Source organism: Lactuca virosa, chromosome 7 (assembly GCF_052849685.1).
Source record: "Lactuca virosa cultivar CGN04683 chromosome 7, Lactuca_virosa_CGN04683_v6, whole genome shotgun sequence".
NCBI classification, from domain to species: Eukaryota; Viridiplantae; Streptophyta; class Magnoliopsida; order Asterales; family Asteraceae; genus Lactuca; species Lactuca virosa.
Window position 1 is genome coordinate 5,366,081 of NC_136432.1, and position 22,850 is coordinate 5,388,930.

Below are 22,850 nucleotides of genomic sequence, written 5' to 3' on the forward strand. Positions count from 1 at the left end.
CTGAGTGGGTCAGGCTTGGGAGCCTGGTGAGCATATAGGGTTTTCAACCCACAGTAAGATATTATATTATATTTAATCATCAGACAATCAACCCAAATTACCCATCCCCATTATCTCCTTCTGTTTCTTAAAGCTTTACCCTAAGAGTCAATTATCTTTCATTCATTCATTCCTAAGGATTGACCTAAGGGATTGGCACAAAATCCATTTGCTACCATGGTTTATACAACAGGCACTACGTCACATAGTCGCCAGGGTTTATACAATAGGCACTATGTCTCATAGTCACCAGGGTTTACACAATAGGCACTACGTCTCATAGTCACTAGGGTTTACACAATAGGCACTACGTCTCATAGTCACCAGGGGCACTACATCCCATAGTCACCAGGGTTTATACAATAGGCACTACGTCTCATAGTCACCAGGGTTTACACAATAGGCACTACGTCTCATAATCACCAGGGTTTACACAATAGGCACTATGTCTCATAGTCACCAGGGTTTACACAATAGGCACTACGTCTCATGGTCACCAGGGTTTATACAACAGGCACTACGTCTCATAGTCACCCGGGTTTACACAATAGGCACTACGTCTCATAGTCACCAGGGTTTACACAATAGGCACTACGTCTCATAGTCACCAGGGTTTACACAATAGGCACTACGTCTCATAGTCACCAGATATTTCATCTACCCAACATATTTGTAGATATAAAATACATATACGGTTTAAATCATTAAAAACCTGTATAAAACATCCATTCCACACCCATCTCAAATAAACAAATAATACATAAAACATAGCACGTATTTCATAGCAAATACTTCATATTTATGTGTTAGAAGAAAGTAACTACACACTCACTTGTTAAGACGATTGTCGGACAGCACTACGACTCTCCAAGTAGTAACTCTTCGGTGAAACCGGGATATCTTCACACACCGGGCTTCTCGTGGGCAGAGCTTCGACTTTGAAACTCTTTTCTCCTCGGGACCTTTGGGGCTTCGGGACTTGCTTCGGGTCTCGGGATGATACTGGGGCTTCGGGGGGGTTAAAATAGGGCTTAGAGAGAGTATCGGGAGTGAGAGAGAAGAGATTGAGCAACCAAACTCGGCTGCCCCTTGAATTATATTTCTAGGGCTGTTTTCATGAAATTCACGTCGTGAACAGTACTCCCACGTCGTGGGCTTGATCGTCACTGCATGCATCATCACAGGTTGCGTCTGACAGGCTCTTAAAGGTCAAATCACAGAGTCCACGTCGTGAACACTATTTTCACGTCGTGGTCTCTGACACAACTTTGGGGTTCGCGCCCCGAACTTCATAAATTCATAACTTTCGCATACGAGCTCCGTTTTCGACGTTCTTTATATCGACGCGTAGGTGAGATTATGCTATACAACTCTTGTTTAGACTTCGTCGGCTAATTTTGACTTTATTTTTATTATATTTTTATTATATTATTTTTAGTAGGCCGGGACAGGAAAACTCCGTTAGAAAATCATAACTCCTTCGTCTAACGTCCGTTTTCGTCTGTCTTTTCACCGTTGGACTACTATCGACGAGATCTTCAATTATTGTTTAGATTATTTCGGCTAAATATCGCTCGATCTCATATTCGAACTTCGGGCTGTACACTGCTAAGCCGAAACTTCGAAAAATCATAATTTCCTCATACGAAGTCAGATTTGGGCGTTCTTTTCATGCACGCTCTCGGTTTAACGTATTCTACGACTTTTGTTTAGATCGCTAAATCCAAATATCGCTCTATCGTAAATTCACTATTCACGTCGCGCTGTGTCGTGCCGGTTCTGTCGCGAAACTTCGACATGTCATAACTTATTTGCTATAACTCAGATTTCGGCGTTCTTTATATTTTCGGAAACCTTGTGACATATACTAAAACTTGGTTAAGATTAATCCTTCTAAATAATCTTCCATCAAAAAGTCGTTTTTGATGCTTATCGTGTCTAAATTGACTAGCCCTGATCTACGGGCGTTACAATCAAGATGGTTTTCCCTTATATAGGAGAAGAAACAATGGTCATTTTGTTGAAAAATCAGGTGCCAAGTTGGATAATAGAAATGTTGTCCCCTACAACAAATATCTATTGAAAAGATATCAGACACATATTAATGTTGAACGGTGCAATCAGGGATATTCTATAAAGTATTTATTCAAATACATAAACAAAGGACCTGATAGAGCTACAGTTGCCGTTGTACGAAGCAACAATGATTGTGATAATCATGAAGCGGTCGATGAAATAAATGAATATTACGATTGTAGATATTTATCTGCATGTGAAGCGTCATGGCGAATTTTTAAATATGATGTTCATTACAGGTATCCTTCTATAGTTAGACTACCTTTTCATCTTCCTGGTCAACAGCAGATTGTATATGGGGAAGACGATGATATTGATGATGTTTTGGACAAACATTTTGTTGCTGCTTCAATGTTCACAACTTGGATGAAGTGTAATGCAATTTCTTGTGATGCACGGAAGCTTACGTATGTTGAATTTCCTACAAAGTTTGTTTTGGAATCGTAAGGATAGGTTTTGGAAGCCTAGGGAAGTAGGAAAGTGCATTGGTAGAATTCATTCGGTTTCACCTAATCTAGGGGAAGCTTGTTTCTTAAGGATTCTATTAAATAAGGTGAAAGGTCCGAGATCATTTGAAGAGATTCGGACGGTAAACGGTGAAGAATATTTGTCTTTTAGAGATGCTTGTTTATGCTCTTGGGCTCTTGGATGATGACAAAGAATACATCGATGCAATTAAAGAAGCAATTCATTCTGGATCTGGTTTTTTATCTACGATTCTTATTTGCCACATTGTTGATGTGTAACAGTTTGTCTAAACCAGAAGTTGTTTGGGAAAATACATGAAAGTATTTGGCGGATGGAATTCTTTATAATCAACGACAGAGATTCAAGTGTCCAGGTATTATAATTTTATTATTATTATTTATTTAAAAGTTAAACTATTTATTTTCTAACATGCATTTGATAAATTTTTAATTATAAGTAAATATTGTTAATAATATATGTAACTAATTTGATATTTTGTCCTCCAGGCTGAACTCTTAGTGAAGATCGGCTTATGAACTTAACTCTGCCCGAGATAGAACGGATTTTACTTCGTAACAACAACACTCTAAAAAATTATAAAAACATGCCTTACCCGGACATTGATTCTGTTTCTTCTTCAAACAATCGACTTATCACCGAGGAGCTAGATTATGACATTCCCATTATAAAGACTGAATTTGACCGTATGTTTCTTGCATTAACAAACGAGCAACGTGACATTTTCCTTTATATCATGGGTGCAGTTAAAAAAATAAAAGGAGGTGTCTTCTTTGTTTATGGTTATGGTGGAACAGGTAAAAATTTTTTATGGAAGACAATATCTGCAACAATTAGATGTGATGGTCATATCGTTTTAAATGTTGCTTCAAGTGGGACTGTTTCGTTATTATTGCCCGGAGGTAGAACAACGCACTCTCGATTTATAATTCCATTTGAACTTACTGAGGATTCTGTATGTAAAATAAATCGAAGTAGTGAGCTCGCTAGCTTATTGAGAAAAAACATCTTTGATAATTTGGGATGAAGCACATATGGTCCATAAGCATGCATTTGAAGCTTTAGATCCAGTTTAAAAGATGTATTAAGGTCTGAAAATTCTACCAAGTCGAATATTCCATTTGGAGGAAAGTTATTGTTTTTGGAGGAGATTTCAGACAAATTTTGTCTGTTATTCCGGGTGGCAGCAGACAAAACATTGTTAATGCTTCTTTAAGTTCTTTATATTTATGGCAACAATGCAAAATCCATAAGTTAACAAAAAACATGAGGCTAGCGGTTGGAAGGGATCAGTCTGCTGTAGAAAAAATTAGAGATTTTGCAAAATGACTATTGGATATAGGAGAAGGCAAACTTGGTGGTCAGAATGACGGCGAAACGGTTATTGAAATTCCGGATGATATTCTCATTAGCGATACATATGATCCTATAGGTTCATTAATCGAGTTTGTATATCCTTCAATTTTGAAAATTACAACAATACAAGTTATTTTCAAGAAAGAGCAATACTAGCTCCAAAGAATGAAGTGGTTCAGGAAACAAATGACCGTTTGCTATTGAAGTTTCCCGGAGATGAGGTTGAATATTTAAGTTCAGATAGTATATGCCAATCTGAATTTGTCCATGATCAGTTTGATGCAGATTTATAATCACCTGATATTTTAAATGGTCTCAAAGTTTCGGGTCTACCAAATCATAAGTTAGTTTTAAAAATCGGTGTTCCAGTTATGTTACTGAGAAATATTGATCAGAAAAATGGCTTATGTAATGGAACAAGACTCCAAGTGATATCATTGGGCAAATGTGTTATCGAGGCACGTATCTTATCTGGAACTAATATTGGAAATTAGACTTTTATTCCAAGAATGTCTTTAACCCCACCAGAAAAAAATTCCATTCAAATTCCAAAGAAGACAGTTTCCATTGGCTGCATGTTTTGCTATGACTATTAATAAGAGTCAATGACAGTCGTTATCCAAGGTTGGTTTGTACCTCAAAGATCCTGTTTTTTCACATGACCAATTATATGTTGTATTATCTAGAGTTCAAAGCAGAGAGGAATTAAAATTGTTAATTTTAGATAAGGATGATATGCTAACCAATAAAACTTCCAATATTGTTTATAAAGAAGTTTTTGGTAATTTATAATCAATTATTTTGTATCATATTTTATTTATTTTTAGTAGTAATTAATTAAATTATATAACTTGATTTAATTTTATTAATTTATTGTGTTTGATTTATTCATGTTAATTAACTTATAATATTTTATTGTTTTTGCTTTATTCATGTTAAATACATTACTTAACTAAATTGTTATAATTAAAAAAATTTTGCTTAAAATTTATAAATTTTAAATACTTACAAATGACAATGTTAATAAAATAAATATACTATTATTATGTATTTATCTTTTTTTCTTAACTATGATATCTTATTTTATTATGTAATCAAAATTATGATTCTACTTAAATTAATCAACCGTGGGTCTCACGGATTTTACACCTAATATATATATATACACACGTGTAAAAAAAATAAAGGATACAAAAGAAAAAACGTTAAGTTAGCATAAAAGAAATTAACAAGAACTTGGAGTTAAACTAAATAAAAGGTATTATTTTTTAAACTTTGATACAATTGAAGGGTATGAATTAAAAATAAAATTAAATCATGATAATATAACATTTTATTGTTGATTGACAGTGAATTGAAATTATGGTTCGTACATGTAAAATAACCCATGTTTTTTCGCTCAAATGTACATGGTACATAGTGCCTTGGTATTTTCGCAAGGCATTGAGCCTTGTACAGAGTGGATTATGAGTTGTACATAATGAATTAGAACATGTGCACCATGCAGCAGGACTTGTACATTGAAAATTCTCGGCTGAAGGTCCTGGCGCTTCTTCTATTCCTCTTCCCGCTCACATAATTTCATCAGTTTCATTTCAATTAAACCCGTCACACATACATATATAATCAACCCAGTGCAGATTCTAAGGTTAGGGTTTTGGAGAGTGATGACCGGGTCCTGCAATGATGCATCACAGCCATTCGCCAAGACGATCTGTTCAATCTGCTACGAAGATCTCAAACCTATTGTTGAAGACCTTCAAGCAATTTCAATTTGCGGTCATGTCTTCCATGAACTCTGGTTAGTATCTAATTAACCCCCTTTTTACTCGCTGATCCTTTTTCTGTACATAATCTGTGATATCAACTGAAATCGGAATTGTGGAATTCGTAAAACCCTAGTATCTATCTGATGAATTTCAGTGTCTCTCCACATCTTACTTTTAGTGTTTGGTGTAAACTTAATATGAACTTTATCTCCATTTTATGTTTATTCGAATATATACTTTCAATGCAATGTTTTATTTCACTCGAGTGTTTTTAGCGCCTTTGTGTTTTTGACCTAGAGGCGTGATTGTTTGTAATCCATGAATCCAATAGATTTGCGCATTATATTGATATAAATGTGCTTGTAATGGTGGCAAATGTAGCATACAGCAATGGTTTGAGTACTGTTCAAAAGGGAAGAAGAAATGTCCCATATGCAAGCAAACATGTTCAGCATCCAATGTGAGTCGGCTCTATTTCCAGTCAGTTGGTGACTCTAATGAGCCTAAACTCTCTCAAAATCTGCAAACTCAAAAAGAAGATCCAGAGGAACTGAAGATAGAATGCAGAAGACTGGAGGGGAAGGTTAAGGGACTCAATTCAGCTTTAGAAAGTCGAGAAAATGATCTTAGAAACATTAGTAATGAGGTAATTATTCATATTTGACTAGAATAATTCATTTCCCCCTACTATGTTTGCTTGATTTTTTTATGTTTTTTTGCATGTAGCTTTGTGTATGCAAGGAGCAGTTGGAGAAAGAAACATCTTTGAAAACTGAAGTTTTGGAACAAACACGCACAGTCAGCCGCTTACTTAACTTAAAAACACAGGTAATTTCGTCTTGATTTTTGAGTGATTTGCTTTTCAACAATCGTACTTGGTTTTTTGTTGTCAATCAGTCATTCTCTTTTAGAAGTGCCAATTACTCCATGTATGCAAAATTTCTCATTCTTGCAAAGTGTTTCATTTGTAGTTTTGAAAAGTCATGTGCTGTTTAGATTTAGGGTTAGAACCAAGAAAGAGCAATTTGCTTTCGTTAATTGGATTATTATAGCATCCTGCTTTTCTTTCTTTTTGTTACAACATTGTACTGTTTTTTTTTTGTTCTTATTGATGCGTTGAACCTTAAAGAATCCACCCAATTTTAGCATTGCAGTTTTAACTTTTTCTTATTAGGACATCTTACTTTGAAAACTTTACTTAATTATATTAGTGAAAATTGATTTGAATTTGGATGACATTTCTATGATTGGTGGATTTTTCAAAGTAAAATGATGTAATAGGAAGAAATGAAAGTGGGATGCATTGACAAACAAATCAATGAAAGAACATTGCTATTTCTTGCATTTAATCATTGTCTATGAGGATGTGTGTCTCACATTTAAGCATGTGTCAGGAACTTAATAAATCAGATTTGGAGCGCATTAAATTGCAGGAGAGGAATATGGCTTTAGCCAAAGAACTTGCTGCATTAAAGCTGTAAGTGGAAGAAACAAACCTTCAGTTTTTAGTTTTTTATTTTATTTTTTAGTTTTGACTTTTTTTTTTCGGGATTAATGATTATCAGTCTTATGATGCAGGATGTCTGATTTGAACTTAAATGAAGAGGAAATTGTGAAGCTTGCTTCTTTGGGTACACATGCCAATAGTAAAGAGAATATAGATGTTTTAAAAAAGTCATTGGTTGTTCGCAACAAGTAAGTTACATTACTATTTACCATTATAAGTAAATAAACAGAGTTATTAATTTCTGACATCCTTCATATCACTGTTAAATGTTGTCAAATTATTTTTAAGCATAAAATACATATTAATAAGTAAAATAATGTTTAAGCTAAAAGTTTGCCTCTTATTTGCTTTGCTGCATATTTTATTATCTTCATTTCCTGTAATCCCTTTTGTACTCTTTTGTATTCTTTTATTTTTTCTGAATAAAGTTTGCTGAGACTTTGTCTCTTTCAAAAAAAAAAAAATATGAGTAGGAAGGAGAATCTATTCTATTTTATGCAGTATGATTACTACATTTTTATAGTTACTATAATATATTACAATGTTTGTCCATAGGATGTATAAGGATTTAATTGCAAAATGCAACACTTTGGGGAGAGATGAAGCTCGTGCACGTAAAAAGCTTGAAAAAGCCAAAGAGAAGCTAGAAAAATTAAAGGTAACTCCATTCCGAAAATACCCTTTTCATTTCACAATCATCCTGAATAAATAATCTAACTTTGTTTGGTTTTCAGACAAGAATCCAAGAAATGGAGACAAACAGTGAAATCAAAGATAACGAACTGTTGAGATCTCTAAAAGCTTCAAAGAACACAAACAGTTGTCCAAATGTCTTAAATGCCCCTGAGCCATGTACACCACAAAGTACAATATATGCATCAGAGGCAGCCATTGATGATAGAAAAACAAAGAGGTTTAGAGGCTCTGAGAATATTGATGAAAGAAATGATAAAAAAGATGGAGTTAGTCCTGCCCCTGCCCCTGCGCCTGAGATAAATTCTTACATTTTAATTGATGATGATGATGATGATGGGGTCTCAATATCACATGAGAAACTGAGAGATGATGATGTGGTGGCACAAGATAAATCCATGCCTGACATCACAAAAGAAGCTTCTTTGCCTTTTCTTGATTCTCAACAAGGTAACTAATTATGCTGTTTGCTTGATGTGAAAATTTAGCTAAGCTGGGCTATACTTCTTATTACTGAAGCCTGATGGGTAAAAAACAATTAAAAAAAAAGAAAAAATAGAAACGGGTCAAATGGGTTAATAGTTGCCCAGGGCATATCGGTTGTTTATGATCTCTTTAATGTTTTATTAATAAAAACTAGATTATTGTTTTATTAATAGTTTTTCTAATCATATATAATGCTTTAGTTATGATTATCTTACATATATGGTCCTTGTTATGCAATTTTTTTTATATGTTTTGGTCCTTATTTTAGGGTTTCATAGCGTTTTGGTCCTGTCACCATGTAAAATGACTATCTTGTCCCTCTTATCTGTTTTTTTTTTACTAACTGTTATTATATTTTTTAATGTAAATATTATAAATGAAAAGTTATACAGGTTTCATTGCTTCACAGAAATCTCCATTCCTGGAGAAAGGGGTATAAATAAATAAATAAATAAATAAATAAATAAATAAATAAATAATAGTTGTAAAAGATGATATAAAGGGCAAAATAGGCATTCTACATAGGATGGGGACCAAAATTGTTATGTAACCCAGAAATAGTGACCACATATTGTAATCTAGTAACTAAAAAAAGTTGGTAGAATTTTGTCTTGTTTGACTATTCATTTTGGCATGTGTTATGTAGTTGGTTTTAATTTTTAAGAAGAGGTTGATTTGTTAATAATTTAACATCTTGTTTGTTGAATCTTGAAAAGGAGGAGGAGGAGGAGAGTTTTGTTTCTCGGGTGGATTGTTGGGCCCAGATGGAAGTAAAAGACATCTTGGAAAATGGTGTAAAAAGAGTTTTAATTTTAATAATAATAATAATAATAAAAATGCATCTTCAACACCAACACCAACACCAACACCGACACCGATGCAAGCATCTGGTGATCTTATTGCTGTTGGATCTGATGGCAGAGGTGGAACAATCAAAGTTCTCAAATCATCCTTAACCGTAATTACACTCTACTCAAATCACTTTCATCTTTATAAAATATACTTTACATTTCAAATTTCTTTTCACATATTAAAAAAGGGCCTTTCCTTTTGTTTGGTTTGGTGCAATTGGAATTTAAGTTTATTCAACCACTTACAATTTCTTTTATTACCAACAGGATTCCAGGAAATCATCTTCTATTACTAAAAATGGAAAGCTGGGGACCAAAACAACTAGTGTGCAGTCTCGTGGGATCCACCACTTCTTCAGTAAAGCAGCTCAATAGTTGGTATACAGCTTTATGTAGATTTTATCTGTTTATAAAAACACAACTGATGAAATGTGACATGATCTTGATCGGTTGAAATTGTTTTTGCTCTAAAAGAGCCATTTTTGCTGTTGTCTTGGGGGATTTGGAAATATTTCATTTTTCCTTTTTAAATGGCTTATGTTGTTTGTACATGTTGTTATGTCTAATCTAACATGCACATTGTATTATGTTTTTTTTTTTTACCTATAATAGCAGAATACTTATATTTCTCTATTGATAATAGATAGCTTCTTTATTTTCTTACCTATAATAGCAATGTACTTGCATTTTGCTACCAAAATAGACATTGTGTTTTGTGTGGTATAACTCATAAGTATTGCTATAACCCTACAACAAGTAAAGAAATGTAAGTCTGTTGCTATTATGAGTAAAGAAATGTAACTTTGTTTTTGTGTCTAAAGAAAATGCAAGTATGTTTCTATAATGAGTTGCATATTGTTCTTTCTTATTGGTAAAGAATTGTGAGTGAATAAAAAGTAAAGTATGTTGCTGATATTGGTAAAACAGTAAATAAAGTATGTTGCTATTTCTTGCAAATTACATCCAAATGGTCTTCTTTTAGGGTTATTCATTATTAAAATGCGACTGCCACTATTTGTAAATCTCAATGCTCTTGGAGCAAATAAAAAATGTCGATATAGATATAAAATATAAATAGCAGGAATAACATGTAAAAAATAAGCAAAAACCCAAACCACTTAAAACCCTAATTACCGTTTTTTCAAAAAATGTTGTTTAATGATGATTACAATGGTTTAAAATGTCAAACATTTTAATAATTATAAGCATCTCAATAGTTTGTCGTTTGAATAGCATGCTAATATCTCCTCCCTCTTCTAATAAACAAGTACTCTATATGCCACATCATCCTTTAATCTAAATTATGCCAAATGTCATCAATTCAATAGATGTTCAACTTTTTTGGTATTTATTATATTTCCTAAAATACTAACGAAATTAATAGCAATGTACTTTTACTATGTACTTTTGTGTGATTTTCTGCCTAATTATTAATAGGGTATTGAAAACACACACACACACACACCTGCAAATCGGTATTGAAAACACACACACACACACACCTGCAATTAAATATTGAACACCCCACATATATAAGTGTATACACATCCATAGTAGTAAATTGACCATTATACCCTTGATTTGGAAAGCTTTCAATTTTTTGTACATTCAAACTGATATGTACTGTTTTCTATAAGCAAATTTCAATAAAAGCATTCAACTTTGCAACAAAAAAAAATCATTAATAGCATCGTACTTTAAAAAAATGAATTTTTCGGATTCTTTTTAGATAATCTGGAAAAGTTTCATATTTTTATACATTAGAGTTCATTAATCGGACATTTTTATGGAAACAATTCCGTTAATGGAAAATACAATGTTATTTTATTTCACTCCTAGGTCATTAATAGCATTATACTTTAAAAAAATAATGTTTTTGGATTATTGATAGATGATATGGAAAAATTTTAATGAATTGTACATTCCAACGGATTTGTAGGACTGTTGTTTGTAAATTGACCAGAGTAAAGAGTAAAGAGCAGAGAATGATTAAAGTTATTGATTTTAGATAAAAATGATAATTTGACCAATAAAACTTCTAATGTTGTATACAAAGAAGTGTTTTAAAATGTATGTTAAAAGACTTTTCTTATTTTATTTATCAAATTAATTCAACTTTACTTACAATCTGAAATACATTGCTTTTTATTTTGTTCACAATTAATATTATTTTTTGTCTGTATAAATTTTTTTTAAACATATCAACCGTGGTTTCCATGAGTTATAACTCAGTAAAAATACTTGAGATCATAGTTTTTGGCACAATTTAACCTTGTATACCTTTTTAGTTCTCTTTTGTTGATTTTTTTTGATAATATGTAAGACACATGAGGCTTTTTGTGTTCATAAAAAGTTTTAAGTAAGCTTTGTAACCATGAAATTGTTAGAAGATGGCTATCGGCCTATCTATGGCTACTCCGACTAAAAATTTAAAATGTGCATTCTAACTAAACAGTTTTAAATAGGTCTTTTTTACATTTTTATATTATAAGGTCTATTCAAATTATCAATTGCATTATTCATCCTTTAGGTGCCCAAGTGACACCTAAAAGTTTTGATATTATCTCAACTCATCTTAAAGAATGATTTTTTTGGTACTATATTCATAAGGGCATTGAGGGAGAGACAAAATGGGCAGCTGCACACTGTCTAATTTTTTTGGGCCCATGTGTGTATATATATATATATATATATATATATATATATATATATTTAAAAATAAAAAAATTATAATAGCGATAATGACCATTTTTTCTCGCTCGTCTAGGGCATTTGAGGATATTTAAATCCTCATGTCCGGCCCTGGCTATATTACGTATATCATCATCACAATTACACATGTTTAAAAAAAATTATATGGTATTATATAATTAAAATTAGGTGATCGAGTGTTTGATGAATTCTTACTATCAAGACTAACTAATAAAATCGTTAAAAAACATAAAACTATAATAGTAGAACAAGTTATATACAAGAAATAAAACATGTGATTATTCTACCTTAAGAATCACATTTGTTATAAAACCTTTTTTATCTATTTCAAGATCAAATGATTTTCATGTAATTACTCTTTTATCAAACACTACAAAACTAATTTTTATGATCTTAATTCAAATGATAATGTTTTAAGCATATTCAAACACCTTGTATGATGCGTCTGATGGGTTTTCTAGGTTATAATAAAATTACATGTGTCGGAAAAACACTTAAACACTTAAGTTCACATGTAACCTAGAAATGATCTATGTTTTCTCTATTGATAGCAACTAACTATGAATATCAAGAAACCCTAAGAGAGAGGCTATGAAATCGAAATTCATGTCAAATTAGGGTTACATACCTCTTGATTATTATTGTAAATAATAAAAGTAGAATCATTGTGAGAGTGTGTGCGGTGGAGGAAAATGGGATCCCAAAGGGTCCTATTTATAGGCTATAGGATAACCCTAGAAACCCTGCCCTTGAATTAAAATAATAATATTTCAAATTCAAGATAAATATCTAGTATCCTTATCATTAGGAAGCTTCCAGAAACCCCATCTAGGGATCCTCTAAAACCGTTCCTATGTGGAAAGTTCTAGAAGCCTTCATTTGTTCAACTTTTGAACAATAACAACCCAAGTCCCTACACTTTTAATTAATTCAATAAATCCCGAAATTAATTCCAATTAATTTCTGATTAATTCCAAATTAATTATTACTATTTCCAATTAATATATTAATCATATAATATATTAATAAAATCATTTATTTCAATTTCTAATTAATTTATTAATCATATAATAAATTAACAAATCAACCTCTTCCTCTAAAAGTCATTCTATCCAAATATAGTTTTAAGGTAACCTAAAAAAGGACTTTGCTTCTAATTCAAGAATATACCAATTTATTAAGTGGCTTAGACACCTTAATCCAACAATCTCCTATTTGGATAAGTCGGTAACTACAATTGAAAGTATAAACCTTAAAATAAACAACAAAGAGTGATTTCCAAAGTCACTGTCAAACTCTGATTCAAATCAGTTATTGACCCTAAGATAAGTGATCAACTATTCCATTGTGCTTCAAGATATCGTATGGACACGAGACATGGATCAAAATCAATCCCATTGTCCAAAATTTTGTTTCTCGATTTGTAAAGACTTAATTGGACTTCAAATTGAACACATCAATTAGCCCTGGATGGGCCCAACACTATATAGTCAACATCAAATCATCGAGGGGCCTAATGATATAGCTTTTCCTGTTAGGGAAAAAGGAACAAATTGCTTTGACTATGTAGTCATACAATTTACATATCAAATCACACATGGAATAACCCTTTATAACGTTCAGTTACGAAATGCGTTTGAGTCAACCAATGCATAACTGATCTGTAAACTATGAACTACATATCTCTGCTTTAAGAATAGTAGATGTTATCGTCTTAGAATTATTCGTGACAAGACCCATGAAGTAATCTCTAAGCATGGGTTGATCCAATACTTAAAATACATATTTTCAAAGTACTCATGAATATTGTAGCAATTCAAATTGCAATTTCTTAACCTCAATCGACAATCTACAATCAATTCATGACAGTCTTAATTCACTACTTACTTCCAAAAGTATGAATGAGTGTGGAAGTTTGAATAATTCAAACCACTCTGGAAGTGTAAACATGCAAAAAGAAACACAAGAATAAATAATTGAATAAGGCTGTACGATACTCATAAATAATTCTCTATTATTCATTCACCCAATCAATTACATTTATTTTGTTACAAGTTTCAAACATATCACCTAACTACTAAAATTAATATCGTCTCTTAGGCCTATGCTCCTAGCATGCTGGTAGTGTTTGACTCTGCTCAGAGTCTTTGTGAAAGGATCTGCAACATTATCATCTCATGATACTCTCTTCACCAGAAGGTGTCCTTGTTCTACCCGATGTCGAATGTAATTGTACTTTCTGTCAATATGTTGGATCTACTATGATCCTTTGGTTCTTTTGTCAAAGCAACCACGCCTTCGTTATCACAATACAATTTCATGGGTTCCTGAATAGTTGGAACGAATTCGAGATATCCGATAAAGTTCTTCAGCCAAACCGCTTCCTTCGATGCATCACTTGCTGCAATGTATTAGAATCACACGTGGAATCGGCCACCGTGTCTTGTTTGGAACTTTTCCAAGTAACCATTTCTCTATTCAGTAAAAATACCCAACTAGACTGCGAACAAAAGTTGTCCCGACCTGTTTGAAAACTGGTGTCACTGTAACCACTCACTCTTAACGTATCATTGCCGCGAATAAATAGAAACATGTCTTTCGTTCTTCGCAGATACTTAAGAATATTCTTCACCGCAATCCATTGGGCTATGCCATGATTTCCCTGAAATCGACTAACCATGCTCAAAGCATAAGACACATCAGGGCGAGTACATGTCATTGCATACATGATCGATCCTATAGTCGAAACATATGAGACTCGAATCATGCCAACTATTTCTTCATCACTACTTGGACTTTGAGTCTTAATCAACTTGATAATACTATGAATGGGCAATTCCCCTTTCTTTGAATTCTCCATACTGCAACACTTCAGTATTTTATCCAGATATGTACTCTGGCTAAGACCAATAAGACGATTCTTTCTATCCAGATGAATCCTTATTCCTAAAATATAAGACGCTTCCCACAAATCCTTCATAGCAAAACACTTCCCAAGCCAAGACTTAGCTTATTACAATGTTGGAATGTCGTTTCCTATAAGGAATATGTAATCAACATACTGATGGGTTTTGAGCATTACAAACAATCCTATGTGTGCATGCAATCGTAAATAGTTTTTTATCTACGTTTTCTCTAATTGAACAGACAAGTTGAGCAACAAAGTAGAAAACCCTAGCATGCTTCTATTAATTTCGAAATCAACAAATAGGGTTATAGAATATCATACCTTTGATTACTATGTAGTAATAACAATCCAACTTCCATGTGTTGTTGAGGCTTTGAGAACAAATGTCACAAATGTCACACCTCTAATGGCTCACACCCAACACTAGAAATTGAAGGAGATTATGGATAAGGAGATAGGAGGCTTAAAGTTTCGGCTGATACTTCTAAAGGAACCGATAGCCGAAATTCATAGGGTTACTCGATTTATATAGTGTAGATAAGAAACCCTAGATAAGCCCAAGTCCAAGATAATCTCAAACCGGGTAATTATCCATTTTCCTGTTTATCCACCAAAGACTATTCTAAAACCCTTAGGCTCCAAGAAATCGTCCCACCTTATGGATAGATTGCCTCTTGCTCAACTATTGAATAATTACAATTCAGTCCCTGCACTTTTAATTAATTCTTTTAATCCCAAAATTAATTCCGATTAATTTCCGATTAAATATTAATTAAATAAATTGATTTCTAATTAATATATTATTTACATAATATATTAATAAGTCATTTATTTCAATTTATTAATCAAATTAATAAACTAATGCTCTTTCTCCAAAATCATCCTTCCCGGTTGCTAGTCTTGAGGGCAACCCAAAAGGACAGTGCTACAATCAATTCAAGTATATACCAATTATAGTTATGGGCTTAGACACCTAATCCAACAGTCTCTCACTTGGATAAGTCTAATAAATATAGTTGCCAGTATATCCTGATAAGCAAATTGTAGCTCTCAAAGCCGCTGTTGAACTCTGACCCAGTCAGTTACGTGTCCTTAGATAAGTGATCAAATATCCCTCCATTCTACAAGATATCATATAAACATGAGACATGGATTATAATCAATCTCTCTGTCCAAGATTTTTTTTCCCGATTTCTGATTTATGACAACCGAAATCAGACTACCAATTGAACACATCAATTCAGTCCAGGCATGCCAATCGCTTTAGATGTCATCATCAAATCATCGAGGGGCCCACATTTATCGCTTTTCCCGATAGGGCAAAAGGAATGGATAAACTTCGACTTATATTCTTGCACTATTCACTCATCAAATCACGCACAACAATATATTTTATAACATCAAGTTACTGATGCGTTTACGTATTATCAATGCACAACCGACTTGTAAGTAACAACTCATATATCTCCGTTTCAAGAATATAAGATATTATCGTCTCAAAATTACTCGTGATAAAATCCATGAAGTAATTCTCTGAGCGTGGGTTTATCCAATACTTAAAATCCCCATTTTCAAGTACTCATGAACACTGCATCAAACAATTGCTATGTCTAATCCCCATAGACAATCTACAATTCAATTCATGACAGTCTTAATTCGCTACTTACTTCCAAAAATACGAGCGACTGTGGATGTTTCAAATAATCCAATTATTCGGGAAGTAAAACATACGAAGTGAAACAAAATAATAACCTAATTAACTATGGTCTCAAAACTATTGAATATAAATAAAACTCTTATTATTTAATCACCATATTAACTAGACTTTATTCATTGTATAATGTTTCGAGTAATCAACAAAACACTTGAATTAAACATCATTCATGCCATGTTATAAACATGCATACTATGTCTCTCTATGGTCCTTCCTATACTTCCAACTGTCCACAAGCAACCAATCTTCAGTAAACCTCAGAATGTTCTTGACAGTTGTTTAATAACTTTAGTCACACCGAGTTCTAGTCCTTTTTCAATGCCCTAGGCAAGTGAATATCATAGCATACGTAAACGATCCTATATCCGAAGCATATGAGACTCGATACATAATGTCTTACATAAAGGCATGATATCTGATCAGTCTCTTGCTATAATATTTCCATATATCGAATTTCTTATGTTGAATCATTTCAACACGATATTCATATATGTCTAAGACTAAGTTTTATTAAAACTAAACTTTTAGATTTGAAATGAAGTATGAATGCCCTCTCCCCCAAATCTTTCTGTAGCGAAACAATTCCCAAACTTTGTAATTTTCAAATTTGAAATCTTTATTTCCTACAATTAGTATTGCCAACTTGCAACAATTAGCATAACAATTATGTTCCCACTAGCATAACAATTATGCTCCCACTAGCTTTGACATGTATCCAGAAATCAACCGGACTTCTAGAAATCAATAATTTTTGAATTTCTTACTAAAGTGCAGAGTTCTAATACGTAATGCTTCGATAAGTCTTCAGCCAAACTTCTCAAGCTCACACACCTTTCATTAGATAGCATATGTGTGTGGTTAAATCCTTTCAGAACTTATAGATATAAGTCCCAAACGTCCAAATTATTTCTTGCCAATTCTCACAATTCGAACTATAAAAAAGGATGCTGTAATCATATAACGAATTTGAGAATGCAATTGTCACAACCACTAATCATAATGATATCTTTGAAATCTACTAGAGAAAGTGTTTCCTCAGAATCATTTTCATGAATTAGAGCGAAATCTTTTGCCACCTAGATTTTATGGTGTATTTGTTCCCATCCATGTGAATCTATCATTTCCAACCTACAATCATAAGACAAGGTTTATGACAAATTCATATTTATCTTTCATGGACTGAACTTACTTGTTCTTAATTTCTTGCCTTCTGGTAGCACAAGGGCCTACCGACGCTTCCATGTTGTTAAAACAAATCACTTCCATTGACCAATGTACCCTCACTGATCAACGTGCTCTGCCTTTTGCAGTCAAATGAGAACCATAGAACTCATAAGCATTGCCAACTCAACTGGAAGGTGCATAGAAAGAATGTGTCAATTTAACACGATAGGCTATGAAACTCAGGTCGTGTGCTAGTGATAACTAAAAGGTTTATTCTCGATTGACTCCTGAAACTCTTCAAGATCAATAAGACTCCAACTGACTTCTTGACATATAAGTTTACTTCTTCAAGGAACATTCCCTGACGAACTAAAACAAATATTCAAAAGTTAGTGTGGATTCTTGACAAGAAAACACTTCATAGAATTGGTCTTAGCTTATCCTTTGTTTTAACCAAAACATCACAACTTCCAGATCCAATGTGCTAGAGTAAGAAAACATTATTACTCCACATTTCGTGTGGTGTTATAAACCTAATTAGTATGTGTGACAACCCAATACTTTCTAGTCAACAAAAGTCAATTTCCGTTAAATAAAATTTCGAGTTCTATTTATTCCGTTAAGTCCTTGTGGGTTAGAAAATAATCTAAAATATATAATCAGTGGTTATATAAGTTTTCGGAACCAAAAACGCTCGAAAAATCAAGATTTCCCTCGAAAAATCAGCAAACTCGTTCAGCCAGATGTTTACGGCCGTAAACCCATGGGCTGTAAACCCCTGGGCCGTAAACTCCTGGGCCGTAAACCCGTTTACAGTCGTGAACCCATTTTCGGCCATAAACCCAACCGGTATAAAGGTTTTTCCCGGAGAGATTCTTCATTTCTCATATTTTTCACCCGAAAACTCTCTCAAGTTGCTCCCAAGGACCTCCCAAGAACATTCATATCCTCAAGAACAAACCTTCAAATCTTCATATTTTCACCAAGAACACCAAGAACACCAAAAACAACCTTCATATCTTCAAAGGCCGCAAACCAGTTCACAGCCGCAAACCCAGTTCGCAGCCGCAAACCAGTTCGCAGCCGCAAACCTAGTTTACGGCCGCCAACCCAGTTCACGGCCGCAAACAGCCTTGAGCCGGGACCTTGGCTGAAAACCCTCTTTTTCCACTTCAAAGAAATCTCGGTAACATTCCTAATCCAAAAGCAAGTGTTTTCTAACACTTTAATTAATGGATTCGCTAATTTAAAAACAAATATGTGTTTAATTATCATTAGGATACCGTTACTTTCTGCGTACTCCAACTCGAGGGTCATATTTCTGGTTTTGCTATCGAGCACGTGCACATAATCAACTGTGAGTTCATACCCCTACACATTTACTTTTTTTAACGTTTTCAGGGGGAATACAAGCAAAACACAAAGAAATTTTGTGTTCTTATATAAAGGATTTCAACAAGATTAAAACTTATGCAATTGATACAACCAAAAGATCACTACATTTTATAAAATATTTAGATATTTTATCCCTTTTGTAACATGCTGAGCATAAGGGAAGTTTTCAACATACAACCATAATTGTAAAGTTTTCAGTACAATACATGAATCGAATACTTAACATGCATGCAAACTATAATAGGTATAGTTTGGGATTCAACACACGGTTTTATCAATTCTAGAGCTTATACATTAACAAACATATAAACTATGATAGATATAGTTTATGACATACAATACTATTTTCTGAAAACAAGAGTAAAATACTAAATAATTATTTAAGTATAATTATTTTTACTCTACAAGTATACATACAGTTTCAAGTACAAGAGAACACTACAACACTACACGTAAACTAGTTAATACCGGGTTGTGAGACACTACTTCAATTGTACCCATTCGGGGTGCGGAAGTAAATCCTACTACAGTATAACCAGGGTCTCCTGGAGGGAGAGAGTGAGATTTGTGAATAGATCTATTCGGGACTGAAAATCCCACACCTAAACTGCTAGCTACAGTTAGGCAGGCATGCCTGGGGTGACAAATGTCATAACATCCGACGCCTGAAGAACGTGGTAGAGCTCACTAGGTCATATCAAGCATGGTTATACCAAACTCACAACAATATAAACTAACCATTTGTTTACGGGATTTCAATTCTTCAAATAGTTTTATTTTCATTAATAGAACTATCATACACTACAACTGGAGGATTCTAGGGAATACAAATACATGGTTTTATTTTAAGTAATAAAACTACTATACATACTGGTGGTAGCCAATGTTTTCATACAGAACACATTATACATTACTGGTGATAGCCAAGGTTTTCATATAAAGGTTTTCATACAGAACACATTATACATTACTGGTGATAGCCAGGGTTTTCATAGAGAACACATTATACATTACTAGTGATAGTCAGGGTTTTCATACAAAGGTTTTCGTACAGAACACAATATACAATACAACTGGTAGTAACCAGGCATACAGACTAACATTTTCATATACTACTACAAAATACAGTAACGAACATACATTTTGGTCTTAGGGTTTAAGACTACTTTTCATTACTAAAGAAAATATTGGATTTTGTTGAGAACATGCAAACATTTTTATAGATTCACAGACAGGTTTTCATTACAAAAACATACTTATGAACTCACCAGCTTAAATGCTGATACTCTTTCAAAACCGCTTGTATTCTCAGGGAACCGGTAGACAGGTACATTCGCAGGTTTTTGAGAAGACAGAGCTTTTAGAGTCGCGTCTTTTATACTTTTGTTGTATACAAACTATGTATCAAACAAATGTAAATACCTTATATATTCAATGTAATGGTTGTGTTTGCTTTGATTACTATGATGCAATTGTTGTGATACTGTACATGCCGTCCTCCACCCCCGAACGTTTCTGCCGTCTCGGTTTGGGGGTGTGACAGATTGGTATCAGAGCTATTGTTTATAGTGAACTAAGTATATCAAACCTTACATGGTATACAACTATAAACACTAAGGGTCCGAAGCGCTCTGAACTAAAAGTATACTTTTAAAATCTAAGTATTTTATAAGAAGTATACAAGTATACATACATACTAGAAACAGTATCACAGGAAGAACAAAACAAAAGTATTTAGATGTTGGACACTGCGGTCAAACCTGGGCAGTTATGTAATCATATCTGGGATAAATATAGCCCGATCAACTATATTTATTTGAGATATGACCAACATGTGTTTGGGAGTGATAGTGGTGTTGCGACGAGTCTAAAACTTACCAATCTCCATACAAAAGAGATCAATAGAACATAACACACAAACTAAAATACTATAGGAGTATTTGGTAGCACTCCGATACTAGAGCCTAACACATCATACAGATTTCATTCCAAGTGTTGCTATAATTTCATGGCGATTGTTTACTTGCACTAAGTAGACTTCCACGGTAAATTGCTTGATAGAACACTATAACTGTCAGGGTAAGATATTCATTGTTCAATATCACCTGAATCCTGACCACTATAAAGGACTTATCTTCGTTTTTCTCATAAATTATTTTAGAGAAAGATGCCTCCGAAGAAGAATTCCAACCGAAAGAACAACAATCCTCCACCGCCACCACCTCCTCAGTTCGACCCTGCTGTGTTTCAAGAAGTAGTTACAGTCGCTGTCGCTGCCGCCATGTCACAGATCAATTCTAGCGGCACTAGCGGATCGGGTAGTGGTACCCATCCCCTTAACCTTGATGGTAGCCGGGGACACCCGAAGGAGTGTTCCTATAAGGATTTCATGAACGCGAAGCCCACATCCTTCGACGGCAATGGAGGTGTCATTGCTCTAACTCGTTGGTTCGAGAAAATCGAATCAATCTTTGAGATCTGTGCGTGCCCCGAGGAAAGCAAGGTGAAATTTGCCGCATGCACCTTCACCGATAGAGCACTAACTTGGTGGAACATCCAAGTCAACTCCCTAACTCTTCCGGTAGCCAATCATGAGTTGGGAGAATTTGAAGGAACTGATGCTTGCTGAATACTGCCCGCGGGGCGAGATGCAAAAGCTGGAACAAGAGCTATGGAATCTGAAGATGAAAGGTTCCGACGTTGCTGCATACACTGCTAGGTTCAGCGACCAGGCTCTTCTGTGTCCCGGGATGGTCACCCCGGAAAGCAAGAAATTTGAGAGATACATATGGGGGTTGACACTCCCAACTCAGGGGAACGTCTTGGCTGCTAAACCTCTCACTTTCGACAGCGCTAAGTGTCTGGCGCAGACCTTGATAGATCACGGGGATAGTCATGAACCCGTAGCAGCCGCTCACGAACCACCTAAAGAGAGTGGTGGAAAGAAAAAGTTCTGGAACAAGCGCAAGGGCCAGCCTTCACAAGATCCCTCCAAGAAGCAATAGTCAGTGGCAGTCCACGCTGCTACCATTCCTGCTGCTGTTCCTACTGCTCAAGCACCTTCCAGTAGATATGCTGGAACCCTCCCAAGGTGCGATAAGTGTAACTTCCATCATCACGGAACCTGCCATGACATGCAATGCAATAACTGTGGCAAAAAGGGGCACACAACCCGTTTTTGCAAAACACAAGTCAAACCAACCAATCAGACCCCTGGAGCTGGAGTAGGCCAAGCCTGCTATGGTTGTGGTGAAACCGGGCACTTCAAGAGGAATTTCCCAAAAGCAACGACTGCTGGAAACACAGGGAAAGTGCTAGCAATGGGCCAGGAGGAGGCAGTCGCTGATCCCACCGTAGTTACAGGTACGTTCCTCCTCGACAACTCTTATGCATGCATTCTTTTTTATAGTGGCGCGGAGAGGAGTTTTGTCATTCATGCATTTAAACACCTACTCAAGCATAAATCCCAACCTCTAACCGAAACATTCACCGTCGAGATGGCTAACGGCAAGAAAGAGAGCACTAACGACATATTCCTAGGCTGTACCCTTACTCTAAACGACCATTCTTTTTCCATTGACCTTATGCCGGTCTCCATAAAAAGCTTTGATGTCATCATCGGCATGTATTGGTTGAGCCCCAATCATGCTGATATTCTCTGTTACGAAAAATCCATTTGCCTCAATCTGCCATC

The 22,850-nt window shown here is 34.4% G+C and overlaps 1 protein-coding gene across 1 annotated transcript; it reads left to right on the top strand.

Annotated features, from left to right (window-relative positions):
• The first annotated feature begins 5,397 nt into the window (after positions 1-5,397).
• LOC145123761 (RING/U-box superfamily protein) lies at positions 5,398-9,814 on the top strand. The gene is made up of 9 exons (XM_079058973.1): positions 5,398-5,758; positions 6,108-6,372; positions 6,453-6,554; positions 7,121-7,203; positions 7,305-7,421; positions 7,789-7,891; positions 7,968-8,376; positions 9,129-9,370; positions 9,531-9,814. Exons 1-9 carry the CDS (start codon positions 5,625-5,627, stop codon positions 9,636-9,638), a joined length of 1,563 nt encoding a protein of 520 aa, XP_078915099.1. The 5' UTR covers positions 5,398-5,624; the 3' UTR covers positions 9,639-9,814.
• The last annotated feature ends 13,036 nt before the right edge of the window (positions 9,815-22,850 follow it).